The sequence below is a fragment of the Salvelinus fontinalis genome, chromosome 32 (assembly GCF_029448725.1).
Source record: "Salvelinus fontinalis isolate EN_2023a chromosome 32, ASM2944872v1, whole genome shotgun sequence".
NCBI classification, from domain to species: domain Eukaryota; kingdom Metazoa; phylum Chordata; class Actinopteri; order Salmoniformes; family Salmonidae; genus Salvelinus; species Salvelinus fontinalis.
The window spans coordinates 35,522,643-35,548,300 of record NC_074696.1 but is presented as its reverse complement, the minus strand read 5'-3'; the positions used below and the strand labels follow the sequence as shown (position 1 = coordinate 35,548,300).

General features: G+C 44.9%; 1 protein-coding gene across 3 annotated transcripts; it reads left to right on the top strand.

Annotated features, from left to right (window-relative positions):
• Positions 1–1,115: 1,115 nt before the first annotated feature.
• plekho1a (pleckstrin homology domain containing, family O member 1a) lies at positions 1,116–25,456 on the top strand. Of its 3 annotated transcripts, XM_055894265.1 has the most exons (6): positions 1,116–1,493; positions 2,136–2,282; positions 8,713–8,853; positions 19,745–19,849; positions 20,494–20,595; positions 20,746–25,456. In XM_055894265.1, the coding sequence occupies exons 1-6, from the start codon at positions 1,467–1,469 to the stop codon at positions 22,009–22,011; spliced, it is 1,788 nt and encodes a 595-aa protein (XP_055750240.1). In that variant the 5' UTR covers positions 1,116–1,466; the 3' UTR covers positions 22,012–25,456. The 3 variants fall into 3 exon arrangements, with proteins under 3 accessions (XP_055750240.1, XP_055750242.1, XP_055750241.1); XM_055894267.1 differs by lacking the exon at positions 1,116–1,493 and having other exon boundaries at positions 2,192–2,282; positions 3,900–8,797; XM_055894266.1 differs by lacking the exon at positions 1,116–1,493 and having other exon boundaries at positions 2,195–2,282; positions 8,713–8,797.
• The last annotated feature ends 202 nt before the right edge of the window (positions 25,457–25,658 follow it).

Sequence of the window (25,658 nt, the reverse complement as noted above, 5' to 3'; positions counted from 1 at the left end):
TGACCCTTCAACAATTGAACTGCTCTCCTTGAAGTCTCCTTGAAGTTCTTGATGATCTGATAAATGGTTGATTTAGGTGCAATCTTACTGGCAGCAATATCCTTGCCTGTGAAGCCCTTTTTGTGCAAAGCAATAATGCCGTACGTGTTTCCTTGTAGGTAACCATGATTGCCAGAGGAAGAACAATAATTCCAAGCACCACCCTGCTTTTGAAGCTTCCAGTCTGTTATTCGAACTCAATCAGCATGATAGAGTGATCTCCAGCCTTGTCCCGTCAACACTCACACGTGTTAACGAGAGAATCACTGACATAATGTCAGCTGGTCCTTTTGTGTCAGGGCTGAAATGCAGTGGAAATGTTTTTTGGGGATTCAGTTCATTTGCATGGCAAATGGACTTTGCAATTAATCTGATCACTCTTCATAACATTCTGGAGTATATGCAAGTTGCCATCATACAAACTGAGGCAGCAGACTGTGAAAATTAATATTTGTGTCATTCTCAAAACTTTTGGCCGCGACTGTACTAGCCTACTGTCTGGAGTGAATTTAAGAGTCATTTAAACATCTCCAACATGAGATAAAACTTTGTGGTCTTCTAGAAATAGAATAGAAAGAATAGATTATATTTCTATGTAGTTCCCCAAATACTCACCATAGAAATAGAAATATAATCTATTCTTTCAATTCTATTTCTATGGTGAGTATTTGGGGACCTACATAGAAATATAATCTATTCTTTCTATGGTGAGTATTTGGGGACCAACATAGAAATATAATCTATTCTTTCAATTCTATGTTGGTCCCCAAATACTCACCATAGAAATAGAATAGATTATATTTCTATGATGGTCCCCAAATACTTACCTTCCCCTCTGTAATATGGTTCAAATTTAAATATTTTGGGCTAACCTCCCCTCATCCTCTTGGTTTTATTTTTAAATCTAGTAGTCCTAATTATTACAATAATGTATAGGTTCTATCGAAAATCAATAATGTCATATAAAATCATTCTCATAATGATATAAATTGTGGATTTTTGTTTATAGGCCCCAATATGGGCCGGTTATTGTTGGCTTCCTCTCAACTGACCCTTGCTCTTCTATTTTCCTAACCTACGAGCAATTTGACATCAGCCGTCTTGGTGACATCACGCCGACAGCGCAATAGATGGAGCTGTCGAGCGCTATTGCAACGGGAATACCCTTTCAGCCCGCTTGTTCGAGATCAGTGTAGCCTACCTACGGAGGTGGAGGGACGATGCCAACGTCTCGTAATAACGGACAGTGCCCGACCTGACCGCGTCATCGAAATTAAGAATAGAAACCGTTAATACGACATATTGGGGCAGTAGAAGAAAGGGAAAGACAGCTTATTCATTAAAAAAAATATCTTATTGAAAGAAAGGAAAATACTTGAAACTGGATCAACTCCCTGTCTCACAACCACAAAAGTGATTCTGTCATTATGAAGAAGAGCAATTTAGCCAAACGGGTAAGATATAGCTTTTTTCTTCAAGTATTGGGTGCATATTTTTTTTGACATGCATCTTTGCATTAGGCTATACATTTTCTAGGATATAACTGGCAATTTTCCCAGAATCGGGCATTATGCGCGTTTTGATTTCACAGCTCACATTGGCGGCAATATCACACACATTGTCTAGATCACACATTTGATAGCCTACAATTCCTAAACAATGGCCTTTTGGCACCTCCTTACGCGTGCCACATTCAATGTGTAGCCTATCAATTTGCTTGTGTGCCATTGCACGAATTTCCTCAACATACGGCTTCAATCTTCCAGTGAAGAAAGAGAAGAATGTGTTTTCTTGTCATTGGTGTACCATTGCCAGATGCTCGTTGTGGTGTATCGGTTGGTAGCTTTCATATGTTTTATTTGCCACACCCTGGATGGTATAAGACCTGCAATTAAATTTTACGCACAGAAGAGCGCACCGTTATCATTTTGGGGGAAAGACGCGAGGAGACTCATAGTTCCTATGTCTTACTGAGAATGAAATTGAAAATGCATTTGCCTTTGAAAGAAGCTCTTATTTTCTCAGTACTCTCGCGAACATCTTGTTACGTAAACTTAACTAGGTTTTAACGGATTTATTCCACTTTGAACATGCAGGGTCCTCAAGATGTCAACCAACTGTCATCGCAGCCAGACAAAGTCGGCTGGATCCGCAAGTTCTGTGGTAAAGGGATTTTTAGGGAAATATGGAAAAACCGTTTCGTGATACTGAGAGGAGACCATCTGTACATCTCTGAGAAAGAGGTATGCACTTCTCTTTTACCTCCAATAGCATGTGTAGGCTGTAATTGTGTCTATGCCTACAGTAGGCACCCCTGTACTTGAAATTGTTACGGCCAACCTGTGTGTGTGTGTGTGTGTGTGTGTGTGTGTGTGTGTGTGTGTGTGTGTGTGTGTGTGTGTGTGTGTGTGTGTGTGTGTGTGTGTGTGTGTGTGTGTGTGTGTGTGTGTGTGTGACTGTGTGGGAACATATGAACATTTGATTTAGTTTGCCTGTACTGCTATTAGAAGGTTCACGTTTCCTTTGTTGCAGGCTCACCTTGCTTCAGTAGAGATGTTTTTGTCTGTGTGTCTGTCTGTCTGTTTGTCTGTCTGTCTGTATGCATGTATGTCTATGCACCACACAGTTGGAGGCCAATGAACCACAAATAACACACAGCCTGTCTAAGATGCATCATTAAGATGACAGCTTTGACAGCAAACGTGGATTTCACCTTTTAGCCGTAGAAGGACATCCTGGGTTTCTCAGGTTTCAGAGTTCTGGGGAACTTGTTTTGTGAAAATAGCCCTGCAAGTAACCTACGCCTGGGCTGTCAGCGCTTGGTCTGTTGTTTCCAACAACAAATTTAACCAAAATTCCTTAAGTTTTGAAAACCAGCTATTGTTATAAGTCTGGAAATCGAGGCTCGCCATGGAAAGGGGATCAAATCTGACTGAATTTCCTTGGCTGTTGAAAATAAATAGGCAAAATTGTCAAATCTAAGCACAAATCACCATGCAAGCAAAAAACATTGTGCGCTGAATTCGGATTACTTTCACTGGCTCAAACGTGCCCAACTTTTGAATTCAACAAAATACCCACTGGGCACAGAAGTAAATTCAACGTCTATTCCACATTGGTTCAAAATCATTTGAAATGTTGTGAAATGTTGTGGAAACAATGTTGATTGAACCAGTGTGTGCCTAGTGGGTACTACTATGGACATTGGTGACTCAGTAGCATCGTTGGGAAAATGTAGAATACTGTCCGTTACTATAGAACAAGGTTTTGGCCATGGCATAGAAATATAACTATTTTGTTTGACTGAATGTAATGACTTATGTCCAAGTGCTTTTATGAAATGAAAGGTTCCAGTGAACATCCTCATTATCAGCACAAGTTTCAAGATCACATGACCTAGATGTTAAACCTTGAGCTGTAGCGAATTCACACCCTTCGTCTACTGTATTCTGTCGAAAGGCATTGAACCATCAACATGGACAGGGCAAGGACAGGGCGTGGACAGAAACACCTGTCCATTTCTGTATTCTCTTTTTTTTTGGAGGAGGAGGGTCAGATTCTGTTTGATGTCGCTGTTTCAATACTCCTCCTACAAGCAGTAACCATGGAGATAAACGCTACTGACAGCTGAGAGGGCACATGTCTTTCTGAAAGCTGAATAATGCCCTTTAAATGATTCCTGGAAAGGATTCCCAGAACAGCGAATGAAAGTTCCACATAAGGGCTGTATCTCTCTATTTCTCTAATGAAAGAGAGAGTGGGACTCAGGGCTCCAGCTGCACGCAATGCCAGTTTCCCAGATAATTTTAGAACCAGTGTTTTAAAATGATTTTTTTCATCTGTGCTGTGCTCCCTTACAGCCTGCTGGATGAGCAACAAACACGTGTCAGAAACTGAAAAGACCACGGCTGACACAGCTGCGCCTCTCGCTGTGCCCGAGGACCCCCAAGCATCTAAGGCCTCCACTCCCTCAACCCTACCGTTTACACAGACACACACACACACACACACACACACACACAGACACACACACATACACACACACATACACACACACACACACACACACACACACACACACACACACACACACACACACACATATACACACACACACACATACACACACACACACACACACACACACACACACACACGCTCAGCTGAGGTTCAGCTGCTTTGTAATGAGTTCACCTGTGGAACAGAACGTATCAGTTCAGCGTGGTTCTCTTTCTCTCATTATCGCGTCTCCCACATGCTCTGTAATTTGTTGGATTTTATAGTTATTTTATGTAATGCACCTATTGTTCGTTTTACACGTACAATTCAATGTTTGTTAAGGAGCCATTCTTATATCATGTATATTGGTAAGTGGTGTGCTACCTATTTGTCAGGTGAAGGTAACTGCAAACCCAGTGATAACTATTTGACCTGCGTGTACTTGTGTGTGTTATGTGCTCTGCTGCAACTTCTTAACCACATGATTAATGGTGGTGGATTATTCAAATGAGAACTTTGAAAAGACAAGCACGCTATTCATGAAGTAGGCCAGAAGGCTAAAAAGAACACAGAGACTTGTATCTCCGACGCTCAGCGTAACCACAGCCGAACCGCCTCATGGGGCCCGGGATAATCTTTCATCTAAAACTCCCGTCTTTGAGTTTGATTTAATGTTTTATAGACGTTGAGTGATATCATGTCGTGAGCGAGTTTGAGCACAAATTATGTTTTTGACCCATATTCACTGAATGAATTGCCTCAGTCATTTTTATCCATCACAGATGAAGGAAAATCATACTGTGGGTTCACTCTGAAAGTGTATACTCTATTTCATGTCAGATGTGGTTTGGAATCAACATAATCAAGCATCAATATCCACAAAATATACAACACTTGCGTTAAAATGTGACCGACATTGAGGTTGAATTTATCTGCAATTGATTGAATTGTGGCATGAGTGTGCAAGCTAGCATTGACAGTATCAAATTGTCTGCTAACTCATAAAATGAGCTACATAAACTAGAGAAGGGCAGTAAGCAGCTATGTTGCTCTATTACCTCTAAGCATCCTCACACGGGACACCAGTTCGATGTGTGAGAGATTCTCCAAGAGGATTTGCTACCATGCAACTGGGACTTTGAGAAGTTAACTGCTGGTGACATTACTCTGTACTACCCCAGATGATTCAAATGTACTTCATCCTTTGACCACTAAGAAGAGCACAAATATGTTCCTATCTGTTCTCCTGTCTTATTTTTTTGTGCTTTTATTGTGAAGGAAAGGTGATATTTTAGAGGGAAGTTCAGAGAGAGAACTCCTGCCGCTGGAGGGCATATAGTCTGGAGGTCGGTAGCGCTACCACGAGACTTGGGCGCAGAGCACAAATATAATTTTAAGACTATTGGATTTCATCGCCTGCCGGTTACTTAGTAGTGTCAGGGGAAATGACTCAAGGAACAGCTGCCGTATTTTTATGTTGAAAATGTCAAGATATCATTAAAAGTTCCATAATCTCAAAGAGCCCGCTAACTGCGGTGTATTCTTCGTAATATGCCGACTCAGCTACTGCTCACAGTGAAAATCTGTGCAAAACCAGGATATATAAAAAAAAAAATTTTTTTATCATCGTCAGCTCAAGCTTCCCATAATAGTCTAGAGAGTCATAGCTCTGAGAGCCTTAATTGGCTGGCCAGACAGACACGCTGCAAGAACATGCAGTACACAACACATGAACTGCATAGATACGTGAGTTACATTGAGGTCTGTTCCTCCATAGAAGGCCATGTGTTCTGTGTGAAAAGTGTACAGTATGTTGTCATAGTTGAGAATAGTGCTGAGAGTGTATGTTATGGAGGCGTGTGTTCCTGTGCAGAGGAGTGTGTCCTGTCTCTGCTCTGAGGATATCACCCCTGCATATTGCTCTGCTCTTATCTTACAGCTGTGCTATTGGCTGCAAGTTACACACATCATACATCTTTCAGAAGAGAACTCTCTGTTCTCTTCTCAAGTCGTGTGATGATAGGAGGCTTTACACGTGCAGGCAGAGATGCTCCTGTAGAATGCTCAAAGTGCTTCCACTTCAAACACTACATCTATGATCTATGTGAATAATTGCTGGGAGTTCCACCTATGTTTATAGATATATAGAGAGAGGTCTTTATGGTTTTCAGTGGTGACGTGCACGGCATATGAACGAGGACACTCCAACAAAACAGGATTTAGAGCGAGAGAGTGAAGCTTGTATTCATCAGACACTGTATAACCGAGGCCAGGGGGTACTTGAGGTAACATTTTAGGCCATGCGTTGAAGAAATGTGGTGACGCAGTTGGGCAAAGTGTTTTGTAGTTGGTCAAGGTCTTTGTGATTGATGTAGTTTACAGATACTGTTGCAATGGGATTGGTATAGAAGGCGAATGTGTGACCAAGTTTAGTGGTTGATACAGGAGCCCTGTGACTGGAGGAGCTTAGCAACACACCTCTAAAATTGGTCAAGGACCACACAAGTGTTGTTACTGGTCCAACGGATCAACGTGATCAGTGGAGAACTGGGTTGTTGGTGAAACCCCTATGTACTGTAATTTGGAAATAGTGCAAGATGACTGGTCAAGCATACCACATGGTCAATGTAATAAATCTATATGATTGGTGCAGGGAGGCCACGGTGGTTTAGCTTTCCATACTTGCTATGCTAGTTATTTCAGAAAAGCCTACTGGTCAGTTCTGGGGAATATTATATTTATAGTATTATATTATAAATAAACCAGCCTCTTTATACTCCCCAGCTCTTAACTACATCACATTTTCCACACTGATTGAAAATATGATTTTAATCCACTTCCCCTCTTAATTCCAACCTGGTTTATATAAACATAACTCCTCCAGGGCTTGATTACAGGGTATTAACGGCATGTCAACCAGATTTTAGAGTGTGACCAATCGGACATCGCCTTTCCATTCGCTTTAGGGTTTTTCCTTGCACTGTACTGTTTGATGGGCTTCCGCCGGCTAGTATAGACTTTCTCTATTTTTGCGTTTCACGGCGGTATGTTGCTGGGTTATTCTTAGTGGTGGGTATTTTACTCCCACTACCACCCCCAACTCTGCTTTTCCATATACGTAGCAGGAGGGGAGTGAAATATTGATGGGATGGTGGGCGTTCCAGAATGGATCCTCAGGGCTTATTTTGCCCCATATTATAGTTGTGAGCCTCTCTCTCTCTCTCACACACACACACAGCTCTTGTTTATCTTTTACATTTTAAATGCAATTTGGGTGGTTAATAAAGGTGTATCAGCATGAGGTGGGGCACAGTTTGGATCTGTATTTTGCCAGGAAGAAATTGGACTACACTTTGATGTATGTTTTGTCCTCATATACTGTATCGCTAGGCATAATACAGTTCCTCAATGAAATTAAAAGGCAAATGGTCAAATTTAGGACACAACTAATAACAGCCCTAACAAGTGGATTTCAGGCTGCTTGTGGTTTAATAGGGGTTGATACAAGGCTGTGACACATTATTTAATTATACCGTATGTGGTTGTTTCTTTGATCATAGAGTGGCTCCGTGTCTCGTTCTAACATTGGAAGATTCCTCTGATGCACGGCTCTGTTGCTGTGGAAAAACTCTATTCATCCAGATGAAAGTGGAACGCCCCTGCCCCTTCCCAACACACAGTCACATCCACCCACACACACCATTGCTGTGTGTACCAATGGCGTTCAACCATGTCTCTCTGCGTCTCCTTAGGTTCTCACAACAGACCTACACATAGACTTGTATCCATGTCAATAACCAACCCCCAACACCTCCAAACACGCACACCCACCATGACCCCCAGTGATCCCGTTGCTGTGTTGAAGCTAATGGGGCCCTCTGAGAGGTCCCACCACCCCTGGGGTTGTATGTAATCACCTGTCAGTCAGGCTGAATGGAGAGGTCGATGTCTCTGCCCCAGCACTGTTGATTACAATTGATCTGCGTTTAAATTAGACACTTTGCGGCGGGGCAACAAGACCAATAATGGGAGGCAGGGGAGTAACACATGAACACCCGCTCCAAGACTCAATTTTTCTACCTACCTATTTTTTCTGGCTATTGCGTTTTGGTGGCATTGGGAAGCTGGTTTTGAAAATAAACACATTTTTCAATGCTCTGGGTAAAAGTATGATCAAAACATGGTAACATCAGGCCTGTAATGGATTTTTTTTATAGACATTTGGACATATCCTAAAAAGACCATTACACCTACAGAAGATCTTCTGTATGGGCATGTAAGGCCTGATATGCAAGAGAATTCCATTTGAAACCTCATTAACATCCTAAAATAATGGATGATACGAATGTGAGAAAAGGTTTTATTTCAAACGGCTGAGTTTTATCCAGGCACCGTGGTGTGTCTCTGTGCTGTCGAAAGCTGCTGGATAACAGAGAGTGGTAATTAGTCTTTTCCCTTGGGTTAAACTCAAGATGTCCTGCTGTAATGCACAGTAGGTTGTTCTCTGTGTGTGTGTGTGTGTGCGTGTGCATATGTGTGTGTTTGTGCATAGGTCTATTTTTGTGGTAGACAGATGGTTTAAGGTTCAAAACAAATTGACAAAACTCATTTGCCAGTGCCATCTTGCACAGACCTGAGTTGTAACTACCTCTTGTTTTCTCTGTGTGTTTCCAGGTGAAGGATGAGAGGAAAGTCCAGGAGTTGTTTGACCTGGCTGACTACGAACGCTCTGAGGAGCTGCGCAAGGCCAAGAGCCGCAGTAAGAAGAACCACAGCAGGTTCACCCTGCTCCGCTGCAAGCAGCCTGGGAATATAGTGAGTCCTTCTGCCCAGGGAGAGTGAAGGAGTCAGGCAGGGAGGCTCAGCAGGGCCTGGGGTGTGTAGGCCTCAGTGGGAAGTCCTTACTGCAGGTGTTGATTTTAGCTGAAAATGCATTTGAAGTTTTCTTTTGAAACTTGAGACAAGCTTATTGTCAGACATAGTTTGCGGTTTTCTATAAAGAGAGAGTATGAGACAAAGTACAAGCTTATTGTCAGACATAGTTTGTGGTTTTCTATAGAGAGAGAGTATGAGACAAAGTGCAAGCTTATCGTCAGACATAGTTTGCGGTTTTCAGACATAGTTTGTGGTTTTCTATATAGAGAGAGTATGAGACAAAGTACAAGCTTATCATCAGACATAGTTTGTGGTTTTCTATAAAGAGAGAGTATGAGACATAAAGTACAAGCTTATCATCAGACATAGTTTGTGGTTTTCTATAAAGAGAGCGTATGAGACAAAGTACAAGCTTATCATCAGACATAGTTTGTGGTTTTCTATAAAGAGAGAGTATGAGACAAAGTACAAGCTTATCATCAGACATAGTTTGTGGTTTTCTATAAAGAGAGAGTATGAGACATAAAGTACAAGCTTATCATCAGACATAGTTTGTGGTTCTCTATAAAGAGAGAGTATGAGACAAAGTACAAGCTCAAATCAAAACAATCAAATGTACATGTTTCGTATACAACAGGTGTAGACTTACAGTGAAATACTTACTTACGAGTCCTTTTCCAACATTGCAGAGTTAAAGATAATGGAGTGGCTACGGATACTGAGTCTTTGTATCCCAATAGAGATAAATAGTAATGGCGTCTTTTTCTAGGCACTAATTCCGCCACGGTTCATTGTACAAAGCCTATGGGAAAATGAATGCCGTTTTTGGATAAACACCGAAAATAAGGTCTGTGGTAAACACAGGCTTAGGAGATCTTGAAGCATTTATGCAATAAAAAAAAGCACTTAAAGGCTTCATAATTCAAAGAGGTCATGTTAACTGACTGATATTATCTCATAGAACAAAATGTATAAGATCTCCTAAGCCTGTGTTAACCTCAGACCATGTTTTCTGCTGTGCCCACTCCGCTACCTATGTAGCTGCTGTGCTGACTGCTTCGCTGCTGGTCCCCCTCCTTGATCGCCTTTGTCTGGTCAATGGTGTAGCCTACAAACTTCATTGTACACAAAACTGTTCGAACTATTGCATTCCATGCATCAGTAAGCGTAAGCAGGATTTCATGTTCTTTTTTCAGGAGGGTAGTAGGCTACATCAAATCAAATCAAATTTTATTGGTCACATACACATGGTTAGCAGATGTTAATGCGAGTGTAGCAAAATGCTTGTGCTTCTGGTTCCGACAGTGCAGTAATATCTAACAAGTGATCTAACAATTCCCCAACAACTATCTAATACACACAAATCTAAAGGGGGGAATGAGAATATGTACATATAAATATAAGGATGAGCGATGGCCGATCGGCATAGGCAAGGTGCAATAGATTGTATAAAATACAGTATATACACATATGATATGAGTAATGTAAGATATGCAAACATTATTAAAGTGGCATTATTTAAAAGTGGCGTTGTTTATAGTGACTAGTGATCAATTTGTTAAAGTGGCCAGTGATTGGGTCTCCATGTAGGCAGCAGCCTCTCTGAGTTAGTGATTGCTGTTTAGCAGTCTGATGGCCTTGAGATTGAAGAAAAGCTTCTGTCTCTCCGTCCCAGCTTTGATGCACCTGTACTGATCTTGCCTTCTGGATGATAGGCAGTGGCTCGGGTAGTTGTCTTCGATTATCTTTTTTGCCTTCCTGTGACAACGGGTGCTATAAGTGTCATGGAGGTCAGGTAGTTTGCCCCCGGTGATGCGTTGTGCAGACCGCACCACCCTCTGGACAGCCTTGCGGTTGAGGGTGGAGCAGTTGCCGTACCAGGCTGTGATACAGCCCGACAGGATGCTCTCGATTGTGGATCTGTAGAAGTTTGTCAGGGTTTTGGGTGACAAGCCAAATTTCTTCAACCTCCTGAGTTTGAAGAGTCGCTGTTGCGCCTTCTTCACCACACTGTCTGTGTGGGAGGACCATTTCAGTTTGTCGTTGACGTGTACGCCGAGGAACATAAAATGTTCCACTTTCTCCACTGCTGTCCCTTCGATGTGGATAGGGGTTGCTCCCTCTGCTGTTTCCTGAAGTCCACGATCATCTCATTTGTTTTGTTGACGTTGAGTGAGAGGTTGTTTTCCTGACACCACACTCCGAGTGCCATCACCTCCTCCCTGTAGGCTGTCTCGTCGTTGTTGGTAATCAAGCCCACTACTGTTGTGTCGTCTGCAAACTTGATGATTGAGTTGGAGGCGTGCATGGCCACGCAGTCATGGGTGAACAAGGAGTACAGGAGGGGGCTGAGCACGCACCCTTGTGGGGTCCCAGTGTTGAAGGTCAGCGAAGTGGAGATGTTGTTTCCTACCTTCACCACCTGGGGACGGCCCGTCAGAAAGTCCAGGACCCAATTGCACAGGGCGGGGTTGAGACCCAGGGCCCCCAGCTTGATGATGAGCTTGGAGGGTACTATGGTGTTGACTGCTGAGCTGTAGACAATGAACAGCATTCTTACATAGGTATTCCTCTTGTCCAGATGGGATAGGGCAGTGTGATGGCGATTGCATCGTCTGTAAACCTGTTACGGCGGTATGCAAACTGAAGTGGGTCTAAGGTGGCCAGTAAGGTGGGGGTGATATGATCCTTGACTAGTCTCTCAAAGCACTTCATGATGACAGAAGTGAGTGATACGGGGCGGTAGTCATTTAGTTCAGTTATCTTTGCCTTCTTGAGTACAAGAACAATGGTGGCCATCTTGAAGCATGTGGGGACAGCAGACTGGGTTAGGAAGCGATTGAATATGTCCGTAAACACACCAGCCACCTGGTCTGCGCATGCTCTGAGGACGCGGCTAGGGATGCCATCTGGGCCAGCAGCCTTGTGAGGGTTAACACGTTTAAATGTTTTACTCACATCGGCCACAGAGAAGGAGAGTGGGGGGGGGGCGCAGTTCTTGTTATCAGGCCGCGACGGTAGCACTGTATTATCCTCAAAGCGTGCAAAGAAGGTGTTTAGTTTGTCTGGAAGCGTGACGTCGGTGTCCGTGACGTGGCTGGTTTTCTTCTTGTAGTCCATGATTTCCTGTAGACCCAGCCACTATTTATATGTTTTACAAAATACATTATCGACATATACAAACTTTGTTGTCAGTATTGCAAACATAAGCATGACACAAACATAAACCATAACAAAGAGGTTTCCAGATGGGGCGGGTGTGGGCAGGGAGAGTCAAAATAACAAGTCAAAATAACATGGCTATATACAGTACCAAGGATCAAGTCGATGTGCAGGGGTACAATGTAATTGAGGTAGCTATGTACATGTAGGTAGGGGTAAAGTGACTAGGCAACAGAATAATAGATAGTAGCAGCAGCGTACACTCAGTTGGCAGTTTATTAGGTACATCAGCCCGTTAACCAAAATGGAGTCACGTGCACCGGTTCCACTATCTCAGAACTGACTGGCCTCCTAGGCTTTTCATGGACGACAGTGTCTAGGGTTTACAGAGAATGGTGCAACAAACAAAAAACAGCTTGTTGATGAGAAGTCGAAGGAGAATAGCAAGAATTGTGCAAGCTAACAGGAGGGCCACAAACAGGCAAATAATGGCGCAGTAGGGTGCAGAACGGCATCTCGGAACGCACAACTCGTCTGTCCTTGTCACGGATGGGCTATTGCCGCAGACGACCACATCGGGTTCCACTCCTATCAGTATCATGACACAAGGCGAGATCCACATGCAGACACAGGAGGCAGATGGTTGGAGTCTTACAATATTTATTAATCCAAAAGGGTAAGGCAAGAGAATGGTTGTGGACAGGCAAAAGGGTCAAAACCAGTTTGGAGTCCAAAAGGTACCAAAGGGCAGACAGATTCAAGGTCAGGGGATGCAGGATGATCAGGCAGGCAGGAAAGTAGTCCAGAGTCAGGCAGGGTTCAAAACCGGGAAGACTATCAAAAAGAGAATAGCAAAAAGAGAATGGGAAAAACACGCTGGTTGACTTGACTAACATACAAGGTGAACTGGCACAGAGAGACAGGAAATACATGGATAAATACACTGAGGAAAATAAGTGACACCTGGAGGGGGTGGAGACAATCACAGGAACAGGTGAAACAGATCAGGGCGTGACAGTATTGCCACCTGGCGTTCTAACTGGGCGCATAACTGGCTGACCAGGGTGTCGGCAGTGGAAATTGGCGATGAGGGCCGGGTCCAAGATGGCTTTAGCAGGGACCCAGCACCTCTCCTCCGGGCCATAACCCTCCCAGTCAACCAGGCACTGGAAACCCCTGCCCCACGGTCGAACCTTCAGGAGGCATCTCACCGTATATGCTGGCTGGCCACCTATAACCCGGGGGGAGGGATGGGCCTGGAGACAGAAGACAAAGGACAGTGAGACATAGGCTTAATCCTAGACACATGGAAGGTAGGGGTAAATACAGTATAATTAAATACGGGGTAACACAAGATGGACAGCAGTGGAACTCAGGACTCTGGAGATGGGAAAAGGACCAATGAACCGGGGAGACAGCTTGTGGGACTCTACCCGAAGGGGCAGATCCCGAGTGGAAAGCCATACCCTCTGCCCAATGCGGTAGTGGGGAGATGGGGTCCAGCGAAGGTCCGCTTGTCGACGATATCTGGAGGTGGTCTTGAGAATAGCCGCCCTGGCTCTTCTCCAGGTACGTCGACAGCGACGGACAAACATCTGGGCCGAGGGTACGCTGACCTCCTGCTCTTGTTCAGGGAAGAGTGGAGTCTGATACCCCATGGAGCACTCGACAGGGGAGAGTCCCTTGGCAGAACTGGGAAGAGTGTTCCGGGCATACTCCACCCAGACCAGTTGACGGCTCCAGGTAGTGGGGTTGGTTGAGACCAGGCACCTTAAGGTGGTCTCCAGGTCTTGGTTGGCTCGCTTCGACTGACCGTTAGTTTAGGTATGGAATCCTGATGACAGGCTGGCCGATGGCCCAATAAGGGTGCAGAATGCCTTCCCGAACTGAGATGAGAACTGAGGACCCTGATCGGAGACCATGTCTACCGGGAGTCCATGGATCTGGAAGAAATGCTGCACCATAAGCTGGGCCATCTCCTTGGCAGAAGGTAGTTTGGGGAGAGGGATGAAATGGGCAGCCTTGGAGAACCGGGCAACATTTCCATTTTTTGAGCACACACACAGTGCATGCGGTGACGAAGGCAGAGACGTCAGGGACCACCAGAAACGTTGTCGAAGGAAGGCTAGTGTACGACGGGACCCTGGATGACAGGTCAGCCTGGAGGAATGAGCCCATTCCAGGATCCGGGACCGGACTGTGTTAGGGATAAACAGCCGGTTAGCCAGGCCCCCTTCAAGTCCAGGCTGGGAGCGTTGCGCCTCGCGAATCGGGTTCTCAATACCCCAATCCACGGTGGCAGCAAGGCATGAGATAGGGAGAATGGTTTCGGAAGTCGATGGTGTGGCAGAGGAATTGTATAGGCAGGAAAGAGCATCAGGCTTCACATTTTTAGACCCTGGACAGTAGGAAATGGTCAAGTTGAATCTGGTAAACAGGAGGGCCCACTGAACGGAGATATTCCACATTTTTATGGTCGGTCCAGACCAGGAAGGGTGTTCTGCTCCTTCCAGCCAGTCACTCCACTCCTCCAACGACATCCTCACCGCCAGGAGTTCTCGGTTGCCAACATCGTAGTTCCTCTCAGCAGGACTGAGACGATGGAACAGGAATGCACAGGGATCAAATCAAATCAAATGTATTTATAAAGCCATTCTTACATCAGCTGATGTCACAAAGTGCTGTACAGAAACCCAGCCTAAAACCCCAAACAGCAAGCAATGCAAGTGTAGAAGCACAGTGGCCAGGAAAAACTCCCTAGAAAGGCCAGAACCTAGGAAGAAACCTAGAGAGGAACCAGGCTATGAGGGGTGGCCAGTCCTCTTCTGGCTGTGCCGGGTGGAGATTATAACAGAACATGGCCAAGATGTTCATAGATGACCAGCAGGGTCAAATAATAATAATCACAGTGGTTGTCGAGGGTGCAACAGGTCAGCACCTTAGGAGTAAATGTCAGTTGGCGTTTCATAGCCGATCATTAAGAGTATCTCTACCACTCCTGCTGTCTCTATAGAGTTGAAAACAGCAGGTCTGGGACAGGTAGCACGTCCGGTGAACAGGTCAGGGTTCCATATCCGCAGGCAGAACAGTTGAAACTGGAGGGGCAGCACGGCCAGGTGGACAGGGTACAGCAAGGAGTCATCAGGCCAAGTAGTCCTGAGGCATGGTCCTAGGGCTCAGGTCCTCTGAGAGAGAGAGAAAGAGAGAAAGAGAGAGAGAATTAGAGGCAGCATACTTAAATTCACACAGGACACCGGATAAGAAAGGAGAAATACTCCAGATATAACAGGCTGACCGTAGCCCCCCGACACATAAACTACTGCATCATAAATACTGGAGGCTGAGACAGGAGGGGTCGGGAGACACTGTGGCCCCATCCGACGATACCCCCGGACATGGCCAAACAGGCAGGATATAACCCCACCCACTTTGCCAAAGCACAGCCCCCACACCACTAGAGGGATATCTTCAACCACCAACTTACCATCCTGAGACAAGGCCGAGTATAAGCCCACAAAGATCTCCGCCACAGCACAACCCAAGGGGATGAAGCTTCTGGTCCTGGGCAGATCGCTGGGACAGTATGGCCCCTACTCCAACATCTGAAGCATCCACTTCCACCACAAATTGACGCTGGATGGATGAGAATGGGTGCTGTTGTGGGGTGTTTGTGAGTCCAAATGTCATGACCTGGTACTCATATTGTCCACTGGCTGTGGTGAAGGCTGTCTTCCATTCATCCCCCTCCCGTATCCGAACCAGGTGGTAGGCATTCCAAAGGTCCAACTTGTAAAACATGGTAGCCACCTGGAGAGATTAAAATGCCGAGGAGAGGTAGGGGATAACAATTTTTGACAGTGATATCGTTAACCTCACTAGGGTACGTGGAAGGCTAGCGTCACACCTGTCCAACATCCAGTGAAATTGCAGAGCCCCAAATTCAAAAACATAAATACTCAAATTCATAAAACATACAAGTGTTATACATGGGTTTAAAGATGAACTTCTTATTAATCCAACCACGGTTTTAGATTTCAAAAAGGCTTTACGGCGAAAGCATACCATGCGATTATCTGAGAACAGCGCCCAGCAGACACATCATTACAAACAGTAACCAGCCAAGTGGAGGAGTTGCACAAGTCAGAAATAGTGATAAAATTAATCACTTACCTTTGATGATCTTCATATGGTTGCACTCACAAGACTCCCATTTACTCAATAAATGTTTGTTTTGTTCGATAAAGTCCATGTTTATATCCAAAAACCTAAGTTTTGTTTGCGCGTTTTGTTCAGTAATCCACAGGCTCAAACGCAGCCACAAAAGGCAGACGAAAAATCCAAATAGTATCCGTAAAGTTCGTAGAAACATGTCAAACCATGTTTATAATCAATCCTCAGGTTGTTTTCAGTCATAATAATCAATAATAATTCAACCGGACAATAACGTCGTCAATATAAAAGGTAAACAAGAAAGGCGCACTCTCGGTTGCGCGCATGAAAAAGCTCTGGGACACTGTAGTGTCCACTCATTCAGAGAGGTCTTACTCCCTCATTGTTCAGAATACAAACCTGAAACAATTTCTAAAGACTGTTGACATCTAGTGGAAGCCATAGGAAGTGCATTTTGAGTCCTAAGTCAATGGATACTGTAATGGCATTCAATAGAAAACTGCAAACATAAACAAATCCCACTTCCTGGATGGATTTTTCTCAGGTTTTCGCCTGCCAAATCAGTTCTGTTATACTCACAGACATTATTTTAACAGTTTTGGAAACTTTAGAGTGTTTTCCATCCAAATCTACCAATTATATGCATATCCTAGCTTCTGGGCCTGAGTAGCAGGCAGTTTACTTTGGGCACGCTTTTCATCCGGAAGTGAAAATAGTGCCCCCTACCCTAGTAAAGTTAAGTCCCCGGTAGTCAATGCGTGGGCGCAGGGTCTTGTCCTTCTCCACAAAGAAAAACCCATGCAGACGGAGGATGATGCAGAGACTCTTCTATGTACTCCTCCACAGCAATGGTCTCTGGTCGGGACAGAGATTACAACTGACCCCAAGGTGGTGTAGTGCCTGGGAGAAGATCAATGGCACAATAATAAGGACTGCATAGGGGCAGGTGCCTTGCTGAACACTTCCAGGAGGTCATGGTATTTTGTGAAGATAACATGTCTTGCTAACCTCCTGAGGAAGACGACTAGGGGAAGGCTGTGCTGCTTGAAGGCAGTGGGAATGGCAAAATGGGCTCCAACCCAGGATGGAGCTTGTGGTCCAGTCAATCACAAGATTGTGCTTTTGGAGCCAGGAAAATCCAAAAACAACCGGAACACAGGGAGATGCAATGAGGAGGAACTGTATTGTCTCACTGTAGTTACCAGAAACCCGTAATTGAACGGGTGACTTCCCCTATACAGCGGCCGTCCAGTGCCCTAGCATCCATGGGCACAGAGAGAGGCTGCATGGGAATACCAAGCTCCCAGTATGACTCACCATAGTACTGGTACCCACTAGGGACAAGGGTTTCCTAATTGGGCAGGTAGCAATAAAATGTCCTGCCCCTCCACAGTACAGACAGCAGTTATTATTCATCCTCCGTGAGCACTCTCAAACTGATAGCATAGTTCTTCCCAACTGCATAAGCTCAGGAGTATCCAACTCACCCGTCGTAGATTCACGAGAGAGCTCGGGTGACTTTGACTTCTCTCGGAAGAGCTGCCTTCGGAAACATCTGATTTCCATAGTAGGTGAACGCTCCATGTCGGGTGCACGAGACCAGACCTCCTCTCATTCTTGCGTTCCCTTAGGCGTCCATCAATTTTAATGGTTAAGGCGATAAGGGAGTCGAGGTCCACCGGCAGTTCCTGAGCAGCTAGCTCATCCTTTACCTCCTCAGATAATCTGTGCAGAAAAGTATCGGAAAGAGACTCCGGATTCCAGGCACTCTCGGCGGCCAACGCGCGAAAGTCCACCGCGTAGTCTGCTACACTACGGGAGTTTTGACGTAAGTCAAGCAGTTTGCTGGCCGCCTATCTCCCAGATACCGGAAACTCAATAACTTTTCTCACCTCTGCCATGAATTCCTGCAAATTACCGCAAATGTAATGCAAAAGGGTGCACTTACCTCCGCCAGAGTGATATTCGGGGAATCCTGGTACCTGCCGGGGTTTCCTTTCTCAGTGCTCGCTTATTTTTGAGCTACAGCCATCTTCGTTTTCTTCAGACCGATCAAAGATAGCGTGTATAATTACGCTAATGTCGGGAAGGGTGCTCTGGTGGGCTACAGCAATTTGGGAACAACAATCTGCCATTTGCGGTTCACGGGTAGTCAGGATAGGCTGTACCAACTCCCCACAGATAGGGACAAAAATCCTGGGTGATTGGGTTTTTTCCAGAGGTGGCAGACAGTCTCTGAGCTAACTCTCTGATTTGCTCCATAATAGCCTGTAACCCATGGTCGTGGCGTTCCGTTAAGGAACTGAGCCCTTCCAAAAGGCCCTGTAGCAACTCCTGATGTCTCCCAATGGTGGCTCCCTGCAAGGAGACAGTGTGGCGGAGCTGTTCCAAGTCTGCTGGGTCTGTCATGGCCAGTTCGTACTATCATGACAAGGCGAGACCCAGACCCAGATGCGTAAGCAGCATGAGTCCATGGCTTCATCCTGCCTGGTGTAAACGGTACAGGCTGGTGGCGGTGGTGTAGTGATGTGGGGAATGTTTTCCTGGCACACGTTATGTCCCTTGATACCACTTGAGCAACGTTTCCATGCCGGGTCCGTCTGACCCGGCACTAGATGGATGTGCCTAATAAACTGACCAATGAGTGTATGTGGTAAGTGTGAGTGTGTGTGTGTGGCGTCAGTATGCATGTGTGCGCGTGTGTGTGTTGGGGTATCAGTGTAAGTATGTGTGAGTGTATGGGTAGAGTCCAGTGTGTGTGCAGAGTCAGTGCAAGAGAGTTAGTGCAAAAAATGTGTCTAGTTGATGGAATTTATTTATTTGTCTCCCTTGATGATGATATGGTTGTGTTGCCACATTAGATCGGACATTAATACACTCCCACCACAGACCGGGATTGGTGGATTTCTCCAGAAAGACATAATCCAGAGAATCCCATTACCTCTAAATCCCAAATCCTACAGAGATTCCACTCACAGTTGTCACTTCTGACCCACTGCAGTTCTTGTAGATCTTGGCACCAGCTTGTGGTTCATTTTGCGTCATTATTCACTGTCTTAGTGTGATATTCTAGGGGGAAGTGTGTGTTTGAGAGAAGATTGTAAGTATATACAAGGAGATGTAATTGGAGGGCAGATACTCAATTTACCTGTTTTTGTCGAGCTTTGCAGAGATTCTTCCTTCAGTTTACAGCTTAGACCGTGGTCTAGATAAGAACCATCTTTAACATAATTCTTTGTCAATGCATTTAATGAGGTGCAATCCCCTTTTCTTGGTGATTTAGGCAAAGCCGCCCCATTAAGCTTTCTGTGCCCCTCTCCATCTCTCACAAATTGGCTACCTTCCGACTCTCCCTCTAACCAATGCTTACCCCAATTTATTCCTTTCAAATCCATGATGGGAGTGTGCAAGTGCACACTTAAGAAGGAGGGGTGGAGTAGCCTAAACTTTCTCATCTTCTTTCAACCAATCAATTGATTCTTTCCTTTTTTTTCTTCAGGTTCCCAATCTTGTGTTTTTGGCTGTTAGCCCCGAGGAGAAGGAGTCGTGGGTCAATGCCCTCAATACAGCCATCATCAAAGCCAAGAACCGCATTTTTGATGAGGTAGGTCAGTCACTCTTCTCCTCCCCCTCCCTGTCCCTATTTCGCTAGCTCTCACTTCTCCCCAGCTTTCTAGAGCTTTTCTTATTTTTCTCTCTCATTAGCGTGTCTCTCGTGCCACATTTATGAATGAAACCTCCAAATGCCCCCACAGCCAGCCTTAACAAATGTAACCTTGCAGTTACTAAGCACACTGTAAAGTTGGTGAATTCGGACAAAATCTATCAATACGGGAAACACGTAAATTCAATCTCCCCAGGCGTGAATGAGAGATCAAAGTGTTTATATCTCGCTGACTCATCCATCTCCATCGGGAACAGAGTCTTTGTTAATGCTCCGTCCCTGCCGACTCCCACATGTTTTCCCAGTGCCTCGCGATCAAACAGTGGCTCCCTCCCCATCACACACTATGGGGTGAAAATCCATCTTCCGTAGCTAAAGATCATCAAGAAGTGAGAATGAACTCTGCAGCATGTCTGCCGCCCTGATTGTTAGAATCCTCTGTCAACGCCCTACAATGTACTTTACTCTAATGTACATCATGTTCTGTACATTACAATCCCAACTCTCCCTCCACAAATATAAATGTCTGTTATGCTGATTGTCAAAAAAAAAATCACTCTATCTCTTTCTGATTGTCTCCATAGGTTACAATTGAAGAGGACAGTGTCCTGGTGCACCCTACACGTGATCGTGCCAAGATTCCCCATGCACGGCGCTTGCCCACCCGGGGACATCTCATGGCTGTGGTGGGTGTTGCTACCTTGGCTAACATTGACAATTCAGTTCCAAGTCAATATTATATTTTTGGAAGGCAAACAAGGAATTATACTGTTTGTATTGTAAGGATTAACCTGGTCTGTTGCGTCGAATGCTAAAATCTCTTGTGCTCTCCCTAGGCATCCACCTCCTCAGACGGAATGTTGACCCTTGACCTTGTCCACGAGGAAGATGACTCCACCCCAGAAGATGAGGAAGAAGGCTTCTGGGAAAATAACTTCAGGGTTGACCTATACAAATGGACCACAGGTCGTCAGCGTTCTGGCACAGACGTCTCCAAACTCTGTGTCACCACAAAGGACCTAAAGGTACCCAAGACGAGCAGCCTGCCTCGAGGGAGCGAGCTCTCCTGGGACCGGGCGCACCATCTTGAGGCTCAATCCCATACCCCTCCACCAGGGAAGAGGTTCAGTGCCCAAGGTAGGAGCCGCTGCGCCTCCATGGACGAGGTCCTTTCCTTGCGGCCAGTCAGGGGTGTCCTTCCCCCTCGCCCCATAGGTGAACCTGTCCAGCCTGTCGGGCCACTGCAGAGTCTTATCGCCCAGAAAATGCAGAGGGCTCAGGAACTGCTGGAAGAAATGCGATTGGAGGAACTGCAACGTGCAAAAGGCTTAGACTCGCCCTATCTAAAGGGCATTGACTCACCCCGTTTGTACCATCTAAGAGGCTCTGAGTCTCCTCACTCCAGGGCCTCAGGTTCACCTCGCAGTAAGAGTAGTGACTCTCCTCGTTTGAGGGGGAAAGACTCGCCTCGTACGAAGGGCAAGAAGTCCCGCTCAAAAGGTACAGACTCACCCCATTCAAAGAGGGCTGACTCTCCTAATTTGAGGGGTAACAACTCTCCCCGTCTCAGGGTTACTGACTCGCCCTGTATGAAGGGTTTGGATTCTTCCAGTTTCAAGGAAACAGACTCGCCAAGTCTGAAGGGTTCTGACTCCCCACGTCTCAAGAACATTGGTTCACCCTTTTCAAAAAGTTTTGACTCATCAAGTCTGAAGGGTTCTGACTCGCCTCGCATCAAGGATACTATTCTGAGGGGTAAGGACTCGCCAAATATAATTGGTAAGAACTCCCCAAGTCTGAAGAGTATCGGCTCACCTTCTCTGAAAGGTGCTGACTCGCCCCATGCTGACTCACTCCATAGTAAGAGTGCACACTCACTTCTCAGTGACTTTGATTTGGAGAGTAGACGGGCGGAGGCGGAGCGACTTCTGCAGGAGGCCGTCTCCTCCTGGCGTCAGGCTAAGGAGGTGCTGGAGGAGGTGAAGGAGCTGCAGACGCAGTCACTAAACCGCCGCTCTGAAAAGAAGACAACAGACAGGCCCCCAACACCGCCACCGGACTATAGGCTGGAGGACGCATGCCTCTGTCGCCACCACAGCTGAAAAGCACGCTGGGTTGTCTCCAAACAAAGAGAAAATAAAAGAGCACTAGGGGCATGGAGTAAATACATTTTTGTCACGTTTTGTTGTCATTACATGCCAGTGTTGAAGTGCAAAGCTTTAGGCTTTATTGCTCCCTTTGCACTTTCCTATCTTGATCCTTGCATTCAGAAAGTATTCAGACTCCTTCACTTTTTCCACATTTTGTTACGTTACAGCCTTATTCTAAAATGGATTAAATAAATTTGTTCCCTCATCAATCTACACATAATACCCCATAATGATAAATTGTTCAAATTCCTGTTTCCATTGATCATCTTTGTTTCTACAACTTGATTGGTGTCCACCTGTGGTCAATTCAATTGATAGGACATGATTTGGAAAGGAACACACCTGTCTATATGAGGTCCCACAGTTGACAGTGCATGTCAGAGCAAAAACCAAGCCATGCGGTCAAAGGAGCAGAATTGTGTCGAGGCACAGATCTGGGGAAGGGTACCAAAAAATGTCTGCAGCATTGAAGGTCCCCAAGAACACAGTGGCCTCCATCATTCTTAAATAGAAGTTTGGAACCACCAAGACTCTTCCTAGAGCTGGCCGCCCGGCCAAACTGAGCAATCGGAGGAGAAGGGCCTTGGTCAGGGAGGTGACCAAGAACATATAGGCATAGCTCCAGTTCCTCGGTGGAGATGGGAGAACCTTGCAGAAAAACAACCATCTCAGTAGCACCCCACCAATCAGGCCTTTATGGTAGAGTGTCCAGACGGAAGCCACTCCTCAGTAAAAGGCACATGACAGCCGCTTGGAGTTTACAAAAAGGCACCTAAAGGACTCTCAGACCCTGAGAAACAAGATTCTCTGGTCTGATGAAACCAAGATTGAACTCCTTGGCCCCAATGCCAAGCGTCACGTCTGGCACCGCTCATCACCTGGCCAACACCATCCATATGGTGAAGCATGGTGGTGGCAGCATCATGCTGGGGGGATGTTTTTTAGCGGCAGGGATTGGGAGACTAGTTGGGATCGAGGGAAAGATGAACGGAGCAAAGTACAGAGAGATCTTTGATGAAAACCTGCTCCAGAGCGCTCAGGAACTCAGACTGGGGCGAAGGTTCACCTTCCAACAGGACAATGACCCTAAGCATCCAGACAAGACAACGCAGGAATGGCTTCAGAACAAGACTCTGAATGTCCTTGAGTGGCCCAGCCAGAGCCCGGACTTGAACCCGATCTAACAAATATGTGGAGAGACCTGAAAATAGCTGTGCAGCGACGCTCCCTATCTAACCTGACAAAGCTTGAGAGGATCTGCAGAGAAGAATGGGAGAAACTTCCTAAGCTTGTCACGTCATACCAAAGAAGACTCAAGGCTGTAATCATTGCCGAAGGTGCTTCAACAAAGTACTGAATAAAGGGTCTGAATACTAAATGGGATATTTTCATTTTTTTTTTTTTTTTTTTTTTCAAAAAATTAAAAACCTGTTTTTTGCTTTGTCATTATGGGGTATTGTGTGTAGATTGATGAGGAATTTTAAAAAAATAAAACATTTAGAACAAGGTTGTAACGTAACAAAATGTGGAAAAAGTGAAGGGGTCTGAATAGTTTCTGAATGCAGTGTGCTGTATACTAGTCAAATCAAGCTGAGCAAGTAATGAAATATTAATTTCATTATCACTGCCATTTGCTTTCTGATTTGAATAGGTTGGATGGACCTTAAACCCATAATATATTTTCTGTGAACTTATTTTTGTTCCCTTTGTCAATGGCTCTGTGGTCCACTGTGAATGGAGGGATGGGCTTCTGGGTTGTAGGAGCAGACCATGGCTCAATCCTGGTTCGTGGAAGAGTGGGTGAATCAGACAGAGGCATAAACAGGGCTAAGATCAGAGTTGCCGTGCCTCGGTAACGCTGACACTACCAGGGAAAGTAATGCTGCTCGTGTATTTACATTTATTATCCGCCAGAGGTGGATTAAGTTTCATTGGAAAATGCTTTGTACTGTAAACATAAACATTAGATTGTTTTTTATAATCGACGAATGGAACGTGTTTTCGCGGAAACAGTGTCTAAGGAGCATTATTTCCTTGCGAAATTCATATGTGGAGAAGCTGCCTGGGATTGCTCTCTTTCGGTTAGCTTCAGTTATTGACAACTTGCAGTGAAGTCCAATGACCTTCAAACATCAAGAATTTCCCCAGTCTCTTGGTGTCAGAAACCAAGTACTGTATTGTAGTTGTTGGTCTTCTCAGAGACCGAATACAAAGGCGATTTTTCTCTTACTGTGAGCGTGTCAGATAATGAACTATTTCCTCATCCCTTCTCTGTCCTAAAGTGAGCAATAGTATTCCAGGGACAGACTCAAGATGTCTGTTTTCATTATGTAATCAAACTGACTAATGTCACCAATTGGATTCCCAACACTTATAGCTGAAACTCACGGACCACAAGGCCACTTTGATTGCAAGGATATTAAGTAGCTAACTACTTCGCTCTATTAAATTTACTTTTATTATTCTGGTCATGTAACATGGTCTCCTGCTTGTACTCAGAATGCCTCTATTGTTTTGGTTAATTGAGGTTCTATGATCTACAAAAGCCTGCATGTGAGTGATTCGGTGGCAGAGAGCAAGAGAAAGTGCTCTTTAACTCTGATCAGCTTCTGAGGAGAAATGCTATTATGGGATTATAATTGCAGGCGTCATGTTGAGTCTCTGTAGCGTTCGTTACGATTCGAATCAAGTGGGCAGATGATTTCAACAGTTCTTCTGTTTCTTCCAAAAGGTGCACAGGGTAATCTCACATTTCATAGGCTTTCATTAATCATTTCATGAGGATCAGTTATTTTATGAGAGAGGGGATAATGAAAGCTTCTGAAACATTTTCAGGGCACAGAGATGTTAAACTTGGAGATATGAAGATGGGTTGGTCACACTGCACTATTTCATACCAAACTAGGGTGGAAATCAATGTTCTCAGTATCATGTCCTTGTTTAGTCACATGGTTAGCATTTCCTGCCATGTCATTGGCTGACTGCCAAAACATGATTCATAGGTCACTGAGTTGAAATTAAAATGCACAGTGCATCTAGGACAGGACAAACATCACCCCATTACACCAGGCTCGCCTTACATACGGTTAAAATCAGTCATATATGATTGCTGTTTATTGGTTTATTTGATTATGTGTATGTGTCCCTTCAGCAGCAATTATATGCCCTTAATGCACATGACAACATGCAATATAGTAGGCCTAATGTTGATAACGAAAGAGATATCCACCACCGCTTTGTAATCTGAGCTAAGCCATAGACCAGTGTATAGCAACTCTGCCAGAAAGAAGTGAAAAGGCATTAACATGTCTCAAGCAATCTGCATAAATAGATTGTATTAACAGCAATTGTGAAATGACTAATGTATGTATAAGTGAAATAAATTATTTACACTGAATTCCCTTTGGGTTTCATCACTTTTAACTACGGGTTTGAGTCCCTTCGGTGCAGAATTTCATTTGTATCATTTTACCCATTAGGACTGAAGTATTCAAATTTAATAATACATTATTACGAACGTGACTCACGGCTCCATCTTTACTGGGGTTCAATTCATTTTACCCCCCATCCATTTTGTACTAGAGGAGTGTTACTGCATG

Excerpts from the sequence above, each read along its gene's own strand:
- plekho1a (XM_055894265.1), top strand. The coding sequence starts at position 1,467 with ATGAAGAAGAGCAATTTAGCCAAACGG. Across the intron at positions 2,283-8,712 it reads TGTACATCTCTGAGAAAGAG|GTGAAGGATGAGAGGAAAGT; the intron begins GTATGCACTTCT and ends GTGTGTTTCCAG. Across the intron at positions 19,850-20,493 it reads AGAACCGCATTTTTGATGAG|GTTACAATTGAAGAGGACAG; the intron begins GTAGGTCAGTCA and ends TTGTCTCCATAG.